Source organism: Topomyia yanbarensis, chromosome 2, assembly GCF_030247195.1.
Source record: "Topomyia yanbarensis strain Yona2022 chromosome 2, ASM3024719v1, whole genome shotgun sequence".
NCBI classification, from domain to species: domain Eukaryota; kingdom Metazoa; phylum Arthropoda; class Insecta; order Diptera; family Culicidae; genus Topomyia; species Topomyia yanbarensis.
The window spans coordinates 196,467,885-196,489,992 of NC_080671.1; the positions used below are offsets into that span (position 1 = coordinate 196,467,885).

The window sequence follows — 22,108 nt, forward strand, 5'->3', positions numbered from 1 at the left end:
TAACAAGTTTATAAAAATATTTAAAAAAAATCATATTTGCAAGCTGTGGAAAAATCAAATTTAGAAAAAAGAGGGATTTTCTTTCTGCTGGTAATTCTGCATCATTCCAGTTCGTAAATGCTTCCAATTATGCACAGCATTATGTACGAGCAGAAAAAGGCTGACTTCAGCAAGACGACCATTTACCCAGCTCACGGTGGAAACCATCATCTGGGACGTATCAGAGAAATTATTTTTATACAAGCTGTTGATGGTCGATTATGACTTTTCTTTTTTGGGGAGTCGGTCGACCGTACAGAGCTGCGCCTGGCTTTCGCCTGCGGTGACGTTGGTGCAACGCAGAAACGAACCGCACCTCGAGTCTGATGCCTTTGATCATTTACATCAAAAGTGTACCCTTCGGTCTATGAAATATATACACCCTGGTTGGGCACAAGTCGGCAGGCGTTGAAAGGAGCACGGTAGGTACACGAAAACAACGATGGATTAAAACGGTGCGGAGGATTGGGTAGCATAAAATATACAAATAGGTGAATGGTACCGAGGAGGAACACTTACCTTCGATGGGTTAACATGCAGCCAATTAGAGTTTAATCCACTTTGCTCCTTGAAGTTTCCTTCGAACGTGTCGGCGATATCCTGCGTGTTGTTTTTCGGCATGGAGAAGAAGAAAGAGTTTTAGGTAATGTCAAGTGCGATGTTATGTATGTAGTCAATTAAATTAAAAGAGTTTTTGCTTTTTCGTGCGGGGGCGTATCAAAGTCATGTTGCTTGATTTATCACCATCATCCGAAATCAATTATAGTTTCCGAATTCAATTATTGCTGATAGGTTCTTAAATTAATTTATGCTTCGATGAGGGAAAGCTTTCTGAAATGCACGATCAGTTGAACTTGTAATACCGACAGTTGATCCAATGCTTTACATCAAAGAACAACCGGGCGGGATTCAATCCGAAACGACCGAACCAAAGGGCGTCGAATAGAATTGCGTCAGCACTGATTATACTCGGTCTAGAAATTTAATTAGTTCCAAAAATAATGAAACGATCCAATGCATTTTCAATACACCGATGCTTTTAACCCTGTGGTTCGGATTCGGTGCAACCACGTGTGCTTGTAGTCTGCCAGCTCTATTTATTGGTATAACCTGAATACTCATGTATCATGTATTGACGTGCAAAACGGTTGCCATTCCTCAGCAATCGACCGGATCGTTAGTTGTGTTGTCAGAATGAGGGTGAATAGTGACGCGAGAAGGCAATTGGAGCGTACTCGCGTTCCGCGGGAAAATTCGAACCTTATTTGCAAGTGAGGTTTTGCGATCAGGCACCCCCAGGGAAGAATTCGCTTCTTCATTCTAACAACAAATAACGACGGTTGCTGGTGGCTGGATAGGTAGGTGGTGATGGAAAACAGAATGAAATGGCGTCGAAATATGAAATTAAACACATCTGGGAAAAGCGGCTGACTGTTACCTGTAGCGAGAATGCGCATATCGCAGAGCCCGCAATCGCGTTGGTCGATGTTGTGAACACGGCGTAGATTAGCTTGGAATTTCCGTGGCCATACCGACCTTCTATCATGCTGCTTGTCGATTCTGTAAATAAAATTGTGGAAAGAGCGTTAGAGAACATTTATTGATTGAGATTTGCGGAAGAGTTGGTTTGGGAACGCTAGATATATATTGAAATGAATGGAATTCGTAAAATGTAAAATATTAATTTGTAGTGCATTCAAGTACTGGGTAAGTAGTGAATTAATTGACATAGGAAACCACTAGCTTTTCAGCGTAGACGCACATCGTAAAAAGCTCTAACACCGACATTGTCCAACGTACTCCAAACTTGTTCAAATGCGACACTAAGTAACCATAACTGAAGAAGGAAAACCCCGGTGTTAAAATCACAAAAGTGAATACCGTAAAACTTGGTACTTATGAGACATGTTTTTGGCAAATATATTATTATTATTGGTTTATTAGCGACACTTTACCACGGCGGTGGAATTCGTGTCGAAGCAAATATATGATAAGCTGAATTCTTCTAACAAGAGCATTGAAAAGTCGATTAAAAAATTTTGTACATACTATGCACAACAACTAACTTTAAAAAGTTGAACAATTTTTGGCTTCATCTCATCAGAAACTGACACCGACTTGGCACTAACTTTACGCTAAATTACAAAGAAAAAACTATTTATGTTTGCAACTAAAACCCCAAGTCACAAACGGCTTTGTCGACTTAGTATAGTCTATTGTCTCTCTCCGGCCTAGAGTCAGTGTCAGGCATTGATTCTTTTATTATACCGGTAGATGTAACAAAAAAAATCATTTTCATTCTTTGCATATATTGTTCTTGATTCTGTTTCTACTAGTTAATATAATAACAAAAGACGTGCGCATGATCCAGTAGTAAAGTAGTAGTAGTGGTAGTTAAGTTTGGGATACCAATATAAGTAGATTTATATCTGTAGCCAAAGTATGTTTTTTAATTATATTCTCAGGTTCGCTAGCGCCGCACATTTCCTTCTCTTGAAATCATTGACGCTATTTGCTTTCCTGCCAGTATCGAATAGTTTCCGTTTATAACCAGAGCCCTGTTGGCGAAGTCCTGGATAGTTTAGTGAACTGGTTCTATTGAAACATATTTGAGATCCTGGATGGGTTTTGCATGGCAATAGGAGGCCAATTCATAGGGGTGGGCGTAGCGTAGTTGGTAAATCGATTGCCTTGTACGCAGCGCACCTGGACTCGAGTCCCGACCCGCACATAGGGTTAGAAATTTTTCATAGGAGATTTTTCTAACCCGAAGAGGCAAATGATCTTAAGGTTAAAACTTCTATCATCGAAATCAAAAAAAGCCAATTCAAGCCAAAGCAAAGTGGGATGCAGTGTAGAAACCGCTCCAGCATCAGAAGTTATTTGTTGATAGTGCGAGTAGTGATGAAATTGTTGGAATTTCGGCTACAACTGCATATGACCTGCGAAAGCCTTCGGGAAAAATTTGGCAACTTGGCTGACCGCTATTAACCCATTATAGCCCAGGGGTTTCAAAAAGTGAACCAAATGCAGTGATATCTTCAATTCCATCAAAAAATGTATCAAAGATTATGGGAAAAATAAAATCACCGCTTAAAATGGTTTTGAGAATGAAAATATCTCGCGCAAAAATTTTGGTGGGCGTAAATAAAAACAACAAATTTTAAGTTGTTTCACATATTTCTTCGGATTCTCTGATAGACAACACTTCTTTTACACCTGTGGAAACGTTTTGTCACATAATGGAATTATTAGCACGAATTCTAACAATAAAATTCATTTAAATGTATTGCCCCCTTTTCAGCCGCTATTCGTCCCAACTATACACGGTTCAAAAACGTAAATAAAACTACAAAAAATGGCAGATGTCTTGTTTCACAATGAAATATGAGGTGTAATGATCCCATTAGTAAAATGATAAAATAGTTTGATGCCAAAATTCTGCAGTAAATATGCGTTAAATGATGGATAGTTCTGGGTATGAAATTTCATACGCTGGGATATAATGGGTTAAATATTTTTGCCGCATCTAAAAGCTGCTGCAAGTTTTCGGACACCTCGTTTTATCGTACAAGATTTTTTCCGCTGTGGGGCTTTGCTTATCAGCAACTTATTCAACATATTCCTTCTGGTCCAATTATCGGGACCATACTTTTCTATCTGCCCACTTCCAATTTTCGATTCCAAAATTCCGATCCACGTTTCAATGCTGATCAAACGACTTACACAAATTAAAACAGGATGTACTGCAGTTCATACTCAACTGGATTCGACATCATTTTATCAAATTGGATAAAACTGTAAACATGTACAATCAAACGAACTGGAAAGCCGGAGCTATCATGTAAGTAAACGTTTCTGAGGGTCACTCAATGAAATACAAAAAAGTACTTCTGACACTCCTTCTTCATATTCCATCTTCAGTGCTTTACCTGTCTTTCGATGCTAACATGTTTATACATTTGGTAGGGTAGATGTACCAATAATCGCATACTTAAGGAAAATTCGCATCCAATAGTCGCATACTTAAGGAAAAATCGATGAATAGACCTATGGGCAATGTTGATACATTAAACGAAAGCTTTCAGTCCCTACTTCATAGGAAAAATATAAAGATGGTTTAATAACCAATTTATGTATTCAAAACCGCTTGTACCACTATAGGCCACATGTACCAATAGTGGTGCAATCGCTAATTTCGGTTCCTATTGTTGCAAATCCCGCTTTATTGTCGCATAACTTTAGTGCGATGAATCGAAAAAAAAAATATTTTTGTTGATGGTTGGTACCTTAGTTAGGCGTACAACCCACTACTGCAACTATTGGTACACCTCAACTATAGGAGCACCCACCCTACACATTCTAATTCCAGGCGTATGTTCCATTATCTAATCGGCAGAAGAGCACAGATTTCATCTCTTAAACACATCAAGCATTTGATTGGCTGTATTCTTCACCGACCCGTACAGAGCAACAAGTAGTATCAATAATTTGTATAGATTAAGCTTTGAGGGTGGCTGTAGGCTACGGAGATTCACCTGACTACGGAAACCGTATTCGCAACCGCAAGATACATTTATAACATCGTACCGTACCCCATCCATTTCCACCAACACCTTTCGAACTGCCTTATTTTCTATCAACTACCATATACTTCGTCTTATGTTCTTTTGTAGTCAGTCCAATTCTGGCACAATCGACTCATCCACTGTTCTGGGATCGACTCCAATGTGCACAGCAGATGTTCGGATCACACCTTCTAGCACTACAAATTAGAAAGTCCCTCTGGTATACCTACTCTACTTCAATCTATCTAATGTCACCAACGAGTCTCATATGTTTGACCTAGCGCCTTACGAATTAACTTAATAAATCTTGTCAAGCGCAGTTTACAAAACAGAACACGGGATAATACCTTATAGGCGGTATTGAAGATCGTTTTTGTATAATATTTATTTTACTCGAGTTTATAACTCTACTCGTAGATGTCATATCGACCAATCCGAAGGCATTTCTTATTGCACTCAGATCATTCCTATCAAACAGTGGCACGAAGTTTGGCCGGAAATTCGTTCTGTCCTAACGGTTTATTTTATTTTTCAACTCTCGAATAACTTTTCACGCTTCATATTCATTTCGTTTATTTAGTTCAACATCAAAATCATGATAACACTGAATCAACAATTTGCCACCACAATACTCCATTTGTAGCTGCAGCTCTCCAACGTCGGTTACGCCCAACACTCGCCAAATCACGTTCCACAATGTCGGAGAAGTGTCGTCCATCGATCAGGACGTGGTCGATTTGCGATTCCGTCTGTAGCGGTGATCTCCAGGTTTAACGATAAGGGAGACTGTGTTGGAAGAAGGTGCGACGAATGGTTAAGTTCTTGAAGGCGGCGAAATCAATGAGTCGAAGGCGTTCTCATTCGTCAGTTGGTGAGCGCTGAACTTTCCAATCGTCAGTCTGAATTCCTCCTCCTGGCCTACCTGAGCGTTTAAGTCCCCAATGATGATCTTGACGTCGTGGCTTGGACAGCGGTCGTATTCTCGTTCTAGCTGCGCGTAGAAACCGTCTTTGTCATTATCGGTGCTTCCAGAGTGAGGGCTATGCACGTTTATTATGCTGATGTTGAAGAAACGGCCCTTGATCCTCAACCTGCACATTCTTTCGTCGATCGGCTACCAACCGATCACGCGCCTTTGCATAGCGCCCATCACAATAAAAGCTGTCCCTAGATCATGTGTGTTGCCGCCCCTCTGGTAATTGGTATGATTACCTCTAAACGTTCGCACCATGGATCCCACCTCTTGCAGCGCTACGATTCTGAACCCGCGGTCCTTGAGAACATTGGCGAGTACGCGGGTGCTCTCGATGAAGTTGAGAGATCTGCAGTTCCACGTTCCGAGCTTCCAATCGCTAGTCCCTTTTCGTCGCAGTGGTCGTCGCCATTGGTATCGGTTCGCATTCTTATCTTGTTGACTTTTCGCTGCAATTGGTTTTTTACGGCTGGCTCGTAAGGCCTGACACCAACCCTCTAACTTTCCGAAGGACTATAGTGCACAGTTGAGCTTAGAGTCCTTCACTGGCACTCGGACGATGATCAGCCGCCCCTAACATGGGGAACAGACGCTGTTTTGAGCCGCTCCTCCTGGAGATCAGGCGCTCAGGCTTGAAGCAGCAAACCCCCCTTTCCTGTCAGCCTACGACCAAAGTTCCCACCGGGGTTGGTTACCCTATCTTCCCCAAGATTGCTCGTAGTTCCCGGCCAGTACCACGGGGAGATCGGGATAGGAGTTGATGGGAAGAGGCTCTGTCTTACGCATTACCCAGCCTTTACCGACGAAAATTTCACGCTTCATATAGCGTGGGTGAATTCACAGCTTGTTTATCATTCTCAATCCTTATTCTATATGTTCTTTTTCTGCTTCGGACTCAAAGTATGGATGAATGTGATTTGTATATATACAATATGTATATATGTTTCTTTTGAGAGCAGAAAAATGTTCAAAAACACCCTGAGCAGGAAAAACATGTATAAAAACCAACAACTTAGGGAACGGGTTTAGGTAGCCACCCGACCCGCTAATACAACTAATCTTGCATGGAACCTGATTCCTCCTGAGCACTACCTTACGGCATTACATCGAGAAGAGGTTTATTTATGTGCACAGAACACACTCCAACCAACTACTTAGTAGTTAGTTCTTTCAATAGGGTTACAGAATCCATCCTCGACACATTACCAGTTTTCGATCTTCCACACAACATGGCAATTTTTGTATGGCAGTAGAAGCAGTAGCTAGATTTGGGTCGAGAATTAGTGCTCTTCTCATACGAGAACAATCTGGGCGGCGAGCTTCAGATTATCTAATTAACTGAGCCCTTCGGCTCCGTTATACCATTTGGCACCACTTGCTCGTTGAGCTCCCGACTTGTACGCGAACTACTCGCTCTAGCCCTCGTTGATGGACTTAGCCTACTTTGACGGAGAATTTCCTGGTGAGAGAAGTTCTCCCGTAACCGAGCCAACGAGCGAGGTGCCGAGGTCAGTTCGGCGATTCCAGTAGAGCAGGGCGTCCGATTCGCGACTGGTGGTGTCACATCGTGGTCTACTCAGTCTAGTCTGTTTACGTTTACGTTTACGCTGACAGAGACTTCCTCTGCGAAAGAAGTTCTCCCGATAACGATTCATCTTTGGTTTTCGTTATATTTCTATTGGATCAACCGGTAGGGTACCGTGGTCGGTCCGGCGATTACGGACCACTCGACCAGTCCTCGGCGGTGTATCCTGCGGAGAGTTCTCTGGTGGTGATTGTTCTCCCGAAACCGTTGCTCGCTGTTCACTACGACATTTTCGCTGTAAGACGGTCATGATTTGCATCACCACTCTGTTGACCGCGTTTCACGTGTTTACATCGTTTGTCATTCTGTAGGTTACATTACCCGGGTTGATGCCCAGTCGTTCCATTATAAGTAGCTCCCTGCACGTCGCTTCGAACATTGGACATTTGATGAGCACATGCTCCGGTGTCTTCTCGACGTTCGCACACTCCGGGTACAATAGTGACGTTGCGTGCTCGAACCGATGAAGATACTTCCTGAAGCTGCCGAGGCCCGACAGGAGCGGTGTCCGGTAGAAGGTCACCTTTTCTTGCTTTCTATAGACTCACATAGACAAGTTTGGGATGAAGTAAGTGCACCTTCCTTTCTCAGTATTGTCCCATTCCTGCTGCCACGTCGCCATCGAATCGATTTCTCACATTTCTGATGTTTCTTCGATTGTAGCAATCGATATCCTCCGCCAGGGTGATATAGATGGGGATCATCTAGGCGATAACGCATACTGCCTCCGACGATCACTCCCTCTTGCTTCAGTGCACACTTCGATGCAATCATGTGCCCTCCGACGGTGATCTGCTTCCGTTAAACTGCTTTGCATTTGCTGTTGGTCAGCACATCCATATCTGTCTTGTGGTGAGCTATCTGCAACTTTACCGCGTTAATCCATTTCTCGATAGCGTCTATTGTCCCCGTCACCGACAACTTCACTTCATCTAGTGCTTCACCCATCACCGTTAGTGACACGTCGACCGCGCAACCCACGATTTCTTGGGCAGCCGCAGTGTCAAAACATCCCGGTCCAAAAAGTTGGACCGAGAAGGGAGCCTCCAGGAAGTGCGCTGTGACTCGCATTGACTTCTGCGCTTCGTTCGTCTCGTACAGCAGCACTCTACTCTGGAAGTAGCTCTTCAGGATCCGGCATGGTCATTCTGTACAGTGCTGTGGCGATGGCTTCCCAACTGGCGCTGTTGAACGGATTCTTCACATCCATCGTAACTACAGCGCAGTATCGATTTCCTTCTCTAGCATCCGAACGCCTAAAGCCACATGTCCCGAGTGATGTCCCGGGAAGCATATGTCGTGTGAACTGTTTGGAATTTTTTGTGTCTAACTAGTGCTAATTTGGGTACTAGTTTAGATACATCCTCTGTTCTTTTGTATATTGAATCTTATTTCTAGTCTTAAGATAGCTGTAAACTTTCTTTTCCTTTGTAAAAAAATATTTCAACATTGTAACCTCCTAGTTTTAAGATATCCAAAATGTAAATACATAAGCATTTGGCACCGCCAAGCTAACGCATTTGTGCCTATCAAATAAACGAAATGAATAAAAAAAAAAAATAGATACATCCTCTAACTAGACACCCAGATGGTGTGATGGTCTTGTGCCCTTAACGCGCAAAACGGTTTAGTCCAATTTTTATTGCATAAATTTTAGAGTGTGTAATAGGAAATATATTTAAAGCAGGTTCTACGAATCATGTTCTGTCGTGGTGACTTTTGTTTACGGTTGCTCAAATGTAGTTTAATATAAAAAGGTTATTTGTTGCATGCATAATAAACAACAACGGTTTTCAAGATTAAAAGAAATTTTCAGCTGCTTCTACTTATGCCTAATTTGGAAAATGGACTACGGATTAAATAAATTTTGAGCGATTAGGTCCACAAATTATGGAACAATTAAAACTTTAAACTGATTTTTCTCTATATCAATTAAATGTCACTTAGCCCTTAATCATTTAACACAGATCACTTGGAAATTAAGAATATTCATAGAGAAAAAAATATTGAACCGTTTCAACCAACGTAAACCTCTCCACCATTTCATATGAACCATGCAACCAGGTTGTGTTCTCAACGTTGGAGTTTTAATTTTAACTTTGATGTAGAAAATATAAAAAAAACATGCACAGGGAGTAAAAACTACTTCAACTTCAAGCCCGGCATAGCTGCATGGCGCAAAAAACTTCCGAACGCAATGGTGAAAATAAGACACAATCTTCGAATGATGAAAACAGAGTGAGCGAGAGAAAAAAAAGTTAAAGTCAAGCAACAGGGAGCTCGGAAAAAATTGAATCAACAGCAGTTTGTAGGAAATAGTTGAAAAGACAAAAAGAAAAATCGATTGCGACAAGGTACGCCTCTTCGACAAACCGGGGCCAAGATTACATCCAACAAGCGCTACGAGTTCGCCCCGAGAAAACGACTGACTGTTGAAGCACAACGCCATGATTGGCGTTTCTCCGTCGAAAGAAGAAAGTTGTTTTTCATAAGTGGATTTTTTCCTTCGTACTTTGGAAGAAAATTGAAGGTTTCCCAGTGCCACGATGTAGCAGTTGCCTGCTAGGTGAAACAGTTTCGAAAGCGTTAGCTTTTTTGTTTCAACTAAAGTATTTTGATGAATCGGTTCAAGTCAGCAAAAAGATCAATAATAAATTCTGATAAAATAGTCTGAGGACGACACAGGTTCTGCTGCTGTTGATGTGCCATACTAATCTAATGTATAATCTACCGCAGTGTTTCAACCAGCAGCGATGGCTGTTGAATAGGACACTCACTTGTTGCTGGCCAGTTTCCATTCCTTATCTCTTGGTTCACATGCTGGACCCACATGGCCAATGCCGAACACGTTAGCACGCGTCATCAAAGCGGAGACAGAGCACCAAGTGACAACGATATTATGAATTCATGTACGTGCCATGAAGTGCATCTTTGAGCCATATCGCAAAGTCCAAACTGCTGCCATTCTGAGCAATTTCCTGTCAAGTCAACACCTTAAACTCGCCCGTCTCCACCCCCCTTTCCGACGGTAGCGGTCTCTTCGAGGTTTGCCTTTTACCATTACTGCAGACTCACTGCTGTTCCATCGGATGTCCGTGTTCCTCCTCGGCTGGGGAAGCACCATGCAGTTGCCGATTCACGCAGCTGACGATGCGATAGCAACGATGTCAAAGGCGAGTTTTACATCTAATCATGCTAATAAAATAAAATATTTTAGTCATGCAAATGGTCCTCATCCGCAGTTCCCGCATTAAACTGGCCACTAAACTGTTTTCCTTGTGCAGTCAATTGTGAGCTCATTGCGACTGCTGTTACTGGTGGTACATCATTTCATCCTTTCGTTCTTCTTTTGCAGCTATCGGAGGGTCCGTCCAGGCGGAGAGGCAGAGGGTCTATCGTCGTGGTACGATCTGCCACACAGTCGGAGGAGTTAGAGGTTTTAACAGGACATCGGGTTTTTTATGTCCTTTGATCTGTCACAATTGTTAGAAAACGCGGAAATAAGAGTATTTGCAACAAGTTTGCTGTATTCAATGTTTTTGATTATATTGTTCTGCAGTTTATTTGTTCACTTATGGGAGACCGGTCGTATAGAAAGCTGAAGAAGGTACATTTTGGTAAAATCTTTCAAAGCGTGGTAACAACATTAAGTTCTTGAAACCTCTGGGATTATCGTGAACAATTATTTAAACTATATACAGTAGGGTGGCCAAAAATCTACGTCTGAAACATGTAGCTGACGACTTCCGGTTTGGGAGATTTCTTTATATCCCAATCAATGTGGATATTTTCGACACGGCTTTTATACGCCGATGTCAAAAATCGATGACCTCCATTTTGAAATGCAAGATGGCGACATCTCTATTCAAAAAGTACCCACATTAGAGGTTTTCAGATTTGTCCATAGTAAAAAATCCGTCATAATAGATGGATATGTAGACATCTTACTGATACATCGCATGAGTATGATGACCGTACAATTCGTAGTTGCCCAGAATAAGCCGAATTGCACAGAGAATCAACGATAGGGAGTAGCTATCCATCATCAATGTGCACGTTTCAAGAGGTTTGTACTTGGATATGAAAATAGCGGCGCCGGCCACGTCCTTACAGTCATCGGGGAAGGAAAGAAATGTTGTTATGGGAACCGTGCATATCTCTGCATCTCTACGTTTGCCACGGGAATGTGTTTTTTAATAGGATGGGGTAAAGAGTAACACAAATCTGGATTCACCTTGATAAGTGATACGATCTATTCAACTCTCAGAAGTGTTATTATGTGTTTATTGCACTGGGCAGCCGGCTGCCGAGAATTTATGATAGATTTATCGATTGTTGAATTAATTTTTAAATACTCGGTTTGTAAAACGCTTAAGCTTCGAACAGCCAACAGTCCGGATATTTGCTTATGTTTAATTGAATTAAACGGCATATGAATAATTTTATTATTCCTTGCTTCTTAGTTTCAGCCAATACGATTCAATATAATGAAAAGCGATTACTTTTAGTATCTCTAGACATTTGTCGATATACCTAGGTAGGCTTCGTAGGTTGCCGGGATAGATTTTTATTAGACTACATATTATCACTGTGCTTACAGTCGTAGCGGGTTTGCTACATTGTGTAAAGCAATGGCTGTGTCTACAGCGGCTACGCACCGCTGGCGATGGATTCCCATTAGTTCCTTTTTCTTTCTTCCTTTTTTTTATTTCGACTATGTTAGTCATATTTTCTTTTTTTACATTTTAATGACATTCAATAGCTAGATATTACTGGGTAGGGAAAGGTATGAAAATTAGAGCCATAGTACTCAAGTAAGAGCAGGGCTGTGCCAATTCTAATGACCCTGCCACTTCTAGTTTTCCGATCTGTTTACTTCACATCCTTGCTCTCACTTGAGTACTATGGCTCTAATTTTCATAACTTTCCCTACCTAGTAATCTCTAACTAATTAATGATAATTATGTATTGGTTTCTATGTCCGCTGACGATTGATTCTTATGTAATAATTATTCGCGCGCGTTGTTATGATATCTGAGGCACAGCATATCTGAAACGAACTGTGTATATCGAATATACGGTGCGCGGTTTTTGCGCTAATTACTAGAGCAACAAGATTGGAGAGAATGCGAAAAAAAGACACTAACTTGCAACATTTTGCGTCAATCATTAAGCTATATTTTTATACTCATGAAGAAATATGGTGACAGTAATATAGTGCATGTACTACTCCAAACCATATGAAGGTATTCAATACAATGAGAAATATTAATATAATTGATTGTTGATTTAATGAACTAAAATTAAACCATTGACAATAAAAAATTTGTTCTTCGTGGTGATATGATTGCCACAAACTGGTATTTGGTTTTGAATTGTCCTTGAGAATTGTCAATTTTTAACCCTCATACATAATTCAAAAGTCATTTTTCACTCAGACAAGACCATGCGTATTCTCCACGCGCATTAAATACCCAGTGGATTAGTTTTCTAGTCAAATAAACACTAAACAAACGAATAAATTAGTTTGTTCAGTCTAAAGATATGTAGCATCAACCGGCAGATACGTATTCCCTTATAATGCAATCAAATTAAAGAACATTTAAAATTACTTACGACAAAATATGTGCAATTCTGAATATAACAAAATGAAGACTGCTTAATTATTAGCATTAAAATAAGATCAGAAAAAAATTAGTTACATGACCGAGGTGGCACATTTTTTTAAGATAACACTGTTGATGAATCACTTTATAGAAATAGGTGATATGGGACGCGGACGAAAATAGCTGACCACCGCCTGTACGGTTTCATATGATAACTCGCCAAGGAAAAGTCTTGGTTTTTAGAATGACGGCGAACATCAATTTTTGAACTATAGAAACCAAACTTTTGGATATTACCAAAGTGGTGAAGTATGTATTAGTGTATGCCGTAAAGTAGCATTATATTTGAATTTCTGATGCTTCTTGCAGCATATTAACATTTTTTTGCATATCCTTGGTAAACCTGCTTTCAATAAACCATTTAAAAATTTCTTTTCCTTGATCTGTATTTTGAGGCAAAAAACCGAAAAAACATTTTCATAGCACAGCAGTAATAGAGCGATATATTTTGCAAACGCAGTCCATGCTTATTGGTTACCTAGGCAACATATTGACTTTTATAAAATAAACTGATTCAACTCTGTGTGGTGGTAGTTGGTCAACTTGTAGTAAATAAAGATGCAAGTCGTTTATGTTCGTAAATCATCAGGAAAGTGGAACGGTTGCGTTTGTCGTCGGACACATGATGCTAAATAGGACTTTTTGAAATTTCATTTTCCCTTTGAGTGTTAGTGATTTTTATTCATATTTTGCCATTCTTACCAAACTTTCTTAGAGTGCCAACCACGTTTTTTTTAATGGCAACAAATTGTTTGTAACATTTTTAATATTGACGGGATAAATTTAATTCCTAAACCAGTTATTAGCTAAGGCCTCTAGCTTTCCTCTGGTATGCTTTTGTCCCTATATTATGCAATTAGAGAAATGTTATAAGCCAAAGACAAAAGAGTGCCGACAACCGACCACATTCCCCTACCAAGGTATAATCATATAGCATGAAATACTCTAATACTATATTTTCGAACTCTCTTCCCCATACTACATGATGTAACTAAAAAGCACAAATTTGTATCACACATAATTATTTACACATATGCAACATATACTTTTTCCAAAGGAGAAAAATGGAGAACCAATATGCGCACGAGGGTTCAAAACCTAACTTAGAAAAATTGGATTTGAATGTTTCGTGTTCCACTTGTCAGTAACTGACACCAACTTGCTGTCAGTTAGACTATATATCCAAACTAAACCAAATTGGTGACACAAAATCCAAACACTTCACACAACATATGTGAACGCCTGAAACAACTGGCTAGTACCGAGTGATGTCTAGGTTAGCCAAGCACTAAAGTTCTGGGTCGCTGACGAGAATAGGGTGAACGAATTCTGTCTTTAGGCATGAGAGTCAAACATCTGTAGGTATGCAACATGTATTCTTCCCAAATGAATGATCCAATTTGCACAAATTTGCTCTCATGCGCAGAATGTGAGGCCTGCACACTAGTTCATTTTTTTTTGCGTGGATATTTTACCAAATTCCTGCGTGATAATGAATGACACAACTTAGGATATAGAAGACTTCAACGAGCTTTATGGCATGTTTTTTCGACACCGCAACGAACGAAATAAGGTAACAAAGTAGTTCTGAATGATAGAGAAGTCTAAATTTCCCTAGAAATATTTGGTTTGGCAGGTCATCTGCAACAGTGAATGAATCAGTAAAAACATCGTACCAACAGGAACTTCCAGAATATCTATCAGAAAGATTGTTTACTGAAACGATTTTTTTGGCATCTTCTCAGTACGCCAGTAATATTTCGCATGTTTAGAAGCAAATAATGTCTATAGTCAGTATATTCTCAACCACCAAAGGCATCAGTCACAATACCAGTGTGCTCTCTGCTGTTACCCAAGCCTGCGCAAACAACTGCTTTTTTCTTGTGTGCATTGTCTGAAGAACAAAGAGAACCGTTGCTATTATTCTTGTGTGGTGATTTATCAAGATGACTGAGTCTCATCAACAAAATATGATTCTTCGGGCTAACACAGTGACCATTGACTTCCGGTCTTTCCGCATAGGACCAAGTATTGGTAGGATGTGGATCATTTGCTGAAGGTGAAAATGCAGCTTCGGTTTTCGGAAGTCAACTTCATCCAGTTGGAGAATGTCAGGCACGCGGTGCTGATAACGTTCAACAAATTCGCCTACGCGAAAAGATTCATTTCACAAAACATCTTGAAACACGTGCTGGATTGTGACACCACTAAAATCAAGATCCCTGTGTATATGGATAACGGAAACGTGGAAGTCAAATTACTTGATTTGGCGCCAAGTACTTGCAAAGTTGCCATTAAAAGATTCATGTCGTATTTCGGAGAAGTGGAATCCATTACGGAGGACACGTGGAGAAACTACTTTCCAGTACAAAACAGAAGCGAGTGATACCATTATATAGCGAACTCTATGTACATATCAAGGACAAACTAACACGTGCCAGTTCTGTGAACAAACGGCACATTACGGACAACCCTATCCAGAAACCGTTAAGAAAAGCTCATCTGCGGAAAGAATTGCCAACACTCTGTCTCCAATATCATTCCCTGAGCTACAAACGGTTGCCAAATTCGTGGTTGCTGTTCAAGCAATAATGACAACTGCGAAAGCCGCGTCAAGTACCACAAACTCAACAGCTACTACCATCAATGAGAGAGCTACTAGCAATGACAGAGAGTTCACGATCATGACCCGAAAGGGAAAGAAGTTAAGAACAACACCTGATCGTGAACATCAAGGCAGTAACCCCGATGATAACCCGGACATGTGCGACGACGACAGAGATGTGAATGATCCTCATGATACAGTTGACGTGGATGCACATATTTCCCCGACCCGAAAACGGATCTCCGCGCGCAATGGTAAGTCACGCGTACGGGATCGGATAGATTAATATTGTATTAATTGTTTATTATTTTTATTTTTTACGTCATGTAAATATATAAAAGATCCATGGCTGCGTGAAGCTAATGCTCCGAGCCGTGCCAAATAAACGAGTTAAAAAATGCCCCTAGTGCACCAGAAGAGCAAAATTCATCGAACACGTTCTATCGTGCGAAATTGGGCTTCGTGGTGAGAGAGCAGTCTGAATGCTAACAGTAGGAGACAACTAGAAGAAAATACCAAAAAATATAAAAATAAAACAGCTAAATTGGCAATTTCCGATTTCCGTTTGAACTGCGCATAATAAATTTTCTAATATGCACTTCTTCAGATCTTCTTGTTGAAAGCACTTTTTACATGTCAACAAATTATGTATTTTCAGATAGAACAGACAGTCCACATATATGTGAAGTATTATTTTTTTTTCAATATTTGAAGAGATCTATGTACGAAAAAGTGCTCTAGATCTAAATCAAACCTGAAACTTCAGTTGTGAAAATGGCATCGAAGCAAGAGGAGCAAAATTTTGCCTGTTCATCACATAAAATGGCCATATCAACTGTCATAACGTAATAAAAGTGTTCGGAAAACGTTTGTCGACAGCTTGGAAGAATCGAAAACTGCAGGTCGCAAAAACGACAAAAAGAGTGGCCAGCTGTTTCAAGCGGAACTCGAAACTCTCCGTTTGAGGTGTTGCAAGCAAGCTGATAGTGCCGTCAACAACCGTGCAACGAGATAAAGAATAAGCCGGATTGTCGACTTACAAGAAGGTGGGTATTCCAAATCGTCACGATAAGCAAAACAAGTCGAACAGAGAACGATCACGGAAGCTGCATATGAAGATGCTGCGAAGTTGATTGCTTGGTACACGAAGACAAAACCTGCCTGTCCAGGAAGCTGTTAATAGTCTGCCTTGACGTAGATTATTATACGTCGACTGGAAGAGAAAAGGTGGCAGAGTTTTTCCAACATATTAAGCTGTTGAGGTTCGCAAACAAACATCTCATTTCGCAAGCCATCTGTTCCCGTGGTTTTACATCGCAACCAGAACCATCAACCAGGAAATTTATGTGCAAGAGTGCCTGAGAAAACGTCTGTTGCTTTTCCTTGAGCAATACAATTGTTCCTTTCTTTTTTTGGCTGGATATGGCATCTAGCCATTGCGGCCATGACGCGGTATGCTGCAAACAACGACCAGGTAGTGCCCATAAACATGAATCCTCCCAACACGCCAAAGCTCCATCCAATAGAAAAATATTGGGCAATCGTCAAGAACCTCACGAAAACGCGAAAGATAGTTAGTTGCCAGCTAGATGCATTTCAAGGTAAGCGTTCAAGTAGGCTGCTCAAAACTTGATGCAAAGAATCAAACAAAAGGCCCGGCAAGTCGCAAAAGGAAAGCTTGAGTAAATATTTTTGTTTATTTGGTATGAATTGAAGACGCGAAAGACTCCTACTAGTAAAAGACAAAAGATTATTCCGTCAGATTTGAAGCCTATTCCTAATGACCCTACCATTTTTGGTTGTCCGATCTGAATATTCCACATTCTTGCTCTCCCTATGGCTCTGAATTTTCATAAATTAACTACCTAGTAATCTCTAGCTAATTGAATGTCTATTTACAGTAACAGAGCATACTAAATATCAGTATCAATCAGGGTTATGAGAAACCAAAATAGGACAAATTTATTCTTTCAAATGTACTTGAATTACAAAGTCATGGTATAATCCATTTCATATAATGACGATTTTAGAATAAGCTCATCAACAAATCTAAAGTCAAATTAATTAGCACAATTTTGCACCCTCACATACCTCGCATTCACTGTGTAATCCCCTTGAAACATACCTAATTGGTTGTTTGAACAGTTGAGCTAAAATAAACTAAGATGCTTGAGATGAGTCAACTGTCACAAAGCACCCACCGGCAGCGGTTCCCATCACTCTAAATTTTGTAGGTACAACTGCAATATACCGTGCCAATCATTCAGGCAGGTGAGGAACACGCGTCGGTTGGTACATACTCCGGAAGCACAGACATCGGAAGAGCGAAAAAGTTCCAAAGCGCAGAAGATGGGTGCCATTAAGTTACTCTACTGCTTGGTGTCAAGAGAACATTATAACTAATGGGGGTAGGGGGGAACAGAGTGCAAGATAGCATCAGATAATTCATGCGAGGAAACTTTGCCTCTTCCATGTCTACATTCTAGAATATTTAGTAGAATTACTAGACGAATAATTTTCATGAATTAATTTCGAAAGTTAAAATTTTTGGGCCGGGAGTGGAAATTATTAAAAAGCATATTTTTTTATGAAATGGTTTGTGCAAGTAGTTGAGACAATTTATAATGAGCTTGGCGGAATCCATTTGCACCCATTTTAAATCAAAATTGCTATTCGAATTCATTTCTTTAGTAATTAGCATCAGCATGGGACCAGTTAGACGATAAATCCCAACTAACACTAAATTGGCACCAGTTAGACACTAAATCCAAACAGTCACACAGCTTGAGTAAACGCCTGACTGGTCTCTAGTGATGTTTCGAGGAGCAAGCACAGAAGCTCTGGTTTTGCCGGTCACTATACAAAATTTTCCCATTTTCCAGTACTTCACCGGAACGGATCAAAAGGCAATTGGGGAAGTAAGAGAGACATCAATAGCCATTGGGGAATTATATCTTTGAATGCCATCACTAAACTTATAGAGCTCGTTTCTAAGTGTATCTAAGTGAAAATCAACTTATCTCAACCTTAGGTGTTATACAGTGTCTAAATGATTGTGTTTACCTTCCTATATGACAGGGAGTATGGAACGTCCCGTTCAAACCGATATAATTTACACAAACTTTTGTAACGCTTTCGATAAGGTGATATTGCATTCGAAAAAAACCAATGTTTCCAATCAAAAACCGAGAGATAGTGGTTATCACTGGAGATCGCAGAGCGGTCATATTTGCGCCTGAGTCAGCAATACTCCAAGGAAGCCACTTAGTACCGTTTATCTTTCAATTGAACTTCAATTGAATATATCCTGTGCTGAAAACTTTCGTCGTGAGCGGTCTTGGATTATTTCGTTTCATACGTTCAATTGAAGATTGCAGATTTTTCCAACTTCACTTGCTTATTGATGTAGTAGAAAAAACATGCGCATAAATTTGAAAAAGTCCTCTGTGATCTTATCTTGACGGAAGTAAGACCTGATTGGTTAAAACAGCCGTCTGTTGGATGTATAAATTGAACGTATCAGTATCATGAAATATCTGGTGGCGATTTTGAATCCGCATTTTATTTTTAAACATAAAAATTTGGTAAACCACACAGTCGTCGAAATCAGTCCCATCGCTAGATTTAATGTTAAATAATCGTACGAACAGAAAATAAGGAGCATATTGCCACATTGGCGTATTAGCCAAACAAGTTTCGATAGAGCTAGGACCTCATCAGTAAAAAAAATCAGAACTTATGTACCAAACTGGACTAATTAGTTCTAGCATACACATAATTTTTGGATTTCGCGTCTAGCGGCCCGATCAACTTTTAGCTTCTGATGAGGAGAATACGAAGCACAAAAATATGCCTTTACGTCTTATCATTTCGGCATATTGAACAAAAATCTGTCATGATTTCATAAAAATTATAAAGATTCGCCAAAATTACAAAAGATAAAGTTGGGGACAAAATCTAGTTTCGCGGTTATTTCGCACGGATAGTCTTAAGGTATTCTCATTCATTCCACTAACGATTGTTTAATTTATTTGCATTACTCTCTCAACATTTCATAAACAATAAACAAATGTTGTTGCCATTATGTTGCTATTTTATCCCGAATAACATAAAATTATTATTTTTCCAACCAACTAATCCGCTTCCATTGTAAACTTGTCGATGGGAACGCATGATAGATTGTAAATTACTTACGAATTTCGTCAAAGTAGAACGGGAAATCGCCCGGCATTGAGCAGTTGAGACGAGACTTCAGGTATGTAGTCCACCGGTTCTTAAATCGATGGGGACCACCTTTGTCCCACTTGCAGACACGGGCGACTCGACTGAAGACGGCCTGAACAGAGAAATAAAGAACATAATTATTTATGCATTGGGGATCAGAATTAGGTATCTGTAAACATAGACCCGATCAGTCAACAGCTCGGTAATAAACTAAACAATAATAAAGGTAACAAAACAAACACTAGTATGTATCCTTAATGACAGAGGATTAAAAGAGGGTGTAAAAAGTGGAAAACAAAAATCAATTATTTCGCTTGGGACTAGCGGGCTTACCTTTCCACAGTTGATAAACTCGACGGCCGTCTCGCGGAAAAAGAAATAGACAAAGTCACCCTGTGTGAACGATCCGACGAAATTGGGAGCTGAAATATTAATGCACGCGTTAATGGTCGGTTGACACCTGCACACACTTTGGTCATTAATTATTCATTTAGTTGTCGATTATTGTAACGCGAATGCGAATGCGAACTGTTTGGTGGAATCGGCCAGTGGATTAGGGACAGTTTCGATTTGGGACGGGCACCGATTAAGTGATACACTGTTTAGTACGAGATTGGTGTTTGTTTGTTGCGCTGACTGTTTATTTTAATGTCATATTATATTAATTTCCCCAACGGGAACAATTCGCAGCTTAATTGATATGATTGATTAAAATATCTGCAGACGCACTATCGTTTTGTCATTTTTCTATTCGGTTGTAATTGAACAATAATGCGCATAACTCGATTATTAAATTGTTCATAACCAGCAGCGAAGTGAGATTATTCGCCTGGTTGGGACATATATTGAATTATACAAAAATATGCACCAGTGCTTTCATATGCAGTAGCTAGGTTCGCAGAATTTATGACCTCTCTAATAATACATACGTGATAAGCATGTTCAATATCAGCACTTAATCCCAATAAAGGATTATTTAAAACTTTTTAATTCCAATATAACTTTACTCGTACTGACAGGTACGCGTTTTCGGTTACGATATGTCGTCTTGATTTGTATTGTAAACGAAATATATGTACCTGTCAATGCATGGGTGTTGGAATAAAACGGTCAAAGCGCAAGAAAAGTACCCATTATACCAACCCTTTTCTTTTAACGTAACAAGATTTTTCTTGTATAGCATTTTTTCATATTTGTTACCATAACTATTTTTTTATTTTTTCTATCAAATAGATGAAAATACATAGACAGGTTTGTTGGAGATTTATTTGGTGCAGTTTTTCTCTGCATATTTTAACATGTGGTCGAATTCATGTAGATGACAATAATAGTGGCAATGTAGCAAATGTAGGGCAATTTAGGTGCATTTCGAGGTTTTATTACTTTTATTAATTGATTGTTCGGGTGATTGCCAAGAGTTTTTTGGATAGATACGACGCAAAACTCCGGTTCCGGGGTAACAGGGGGAAGAATTACTTCGATGGGCAGAACCGCTCGAAACCGCTGACTCGAATATCTCTAGGTAATTATTATCGCACATCAGACTTCCGACACATTATCGCATAAAGACTCCCACCAAATAAAACTATAAAATACAGCACTAACCTGTACCTGCGAAGAGTACGCGATGGCGCATAGAGGTGCCTTTGTGCTTGTAGTTCAGGAATGTTGTATTCATCCACCAGTATTTTGGCCACAAAGACTGTATGCGCTGTCATTCTCCTTTCAGCAAGAGTGTGCAGGCCTAACAAACGTACGGCGGTAGGATTTGCGGATCACTCCATGGCAAGAAACGCAGAACATATCTCACAAACCGTCTATGAACGCCTTAGATCCTATTGATCCAAACAGCACGGTTAGGATTACAAAGGACATTGCCGAATTCTACCATCGAACGCACTAATGAACAGAAAAGAGCTTCAAAATACAAAGGATCACAAAATTCGCTCGATATCTTAAACGTGAACCCCAGTTGTCGATGGCCTTGTCGATTGTAGCAGAGAAGTAACGGTGGTAAGTTAATTTGTAATCGAGTATTACCTCGAGATATTTAATGTAGGCAACACGATGTAGCTGATTTCCAGAAATATTATAAGCAAAAGGGATGGTGTTCTTAGTATGATGACAGCTGATACTGCATTTGGGAATACACAAAATCATCATGTACTACCTTGAAGAACTCTAGAGCTGATCAAAAAGCAATCAGACTCAGCAGTTCCAATACAAACAGTAACTTGACGATGAACGAGATACGATCGAAGCTACTAATCTAAAGCTACTAATCTAGTTGTGCAGCCAAATTTTGCAGTTTTATAATCAGGATATCGTGATACACTTTTTCGAATGCGGATTTCAAATTTGTGTATATCGCATCTACTTAAAGCTTTTTGCACATTTTATCCATAGAAATCGTCACTAGATTGATTTCCACTGAATGGCCAGGATATA

At 39.9% G+C, this 22,108-nt stretch overlaps 1 protein-coding gene across 5 annotated transcripts in view; it reads right to left on the reverse strand.

Moving 5' to 3' along the window:
* The window catches only part of LOC131682572 (semaphorin-1A), a 531,458-nt gene that overhangs the window by 60,270 nt on the left and 449,080 nt on the right, over positions 1 to 22,108 (reverse strand). For all 5 annotated transcript variants that reach the window (XM_058964157.1, XM_058964152.1, XM_058964153.1 and 2 more), the window contains exons 7-10: positions 19,994 to 20,082; positions 19,631 to 19,772; positions 1,478 to 1,599; positions 559 to 639 (exon numbers count right to left, since the gene is read on the reverse strand). In XM_058964157.1, the coding sequence (XP_058820140.1) occupies positions 559 to 639; positions 1,478 to 1,599; positions 19,631 to 19,772; positions 19,994 to 20,082 (434 nt within the window). The remainder of the gene's footprint in view (positions 1 to 558; positions 640 to 1,477; positions 1,600 to 19,630; positions 19,773 to 19,993; positions 20,083 to 22,108) is intronic.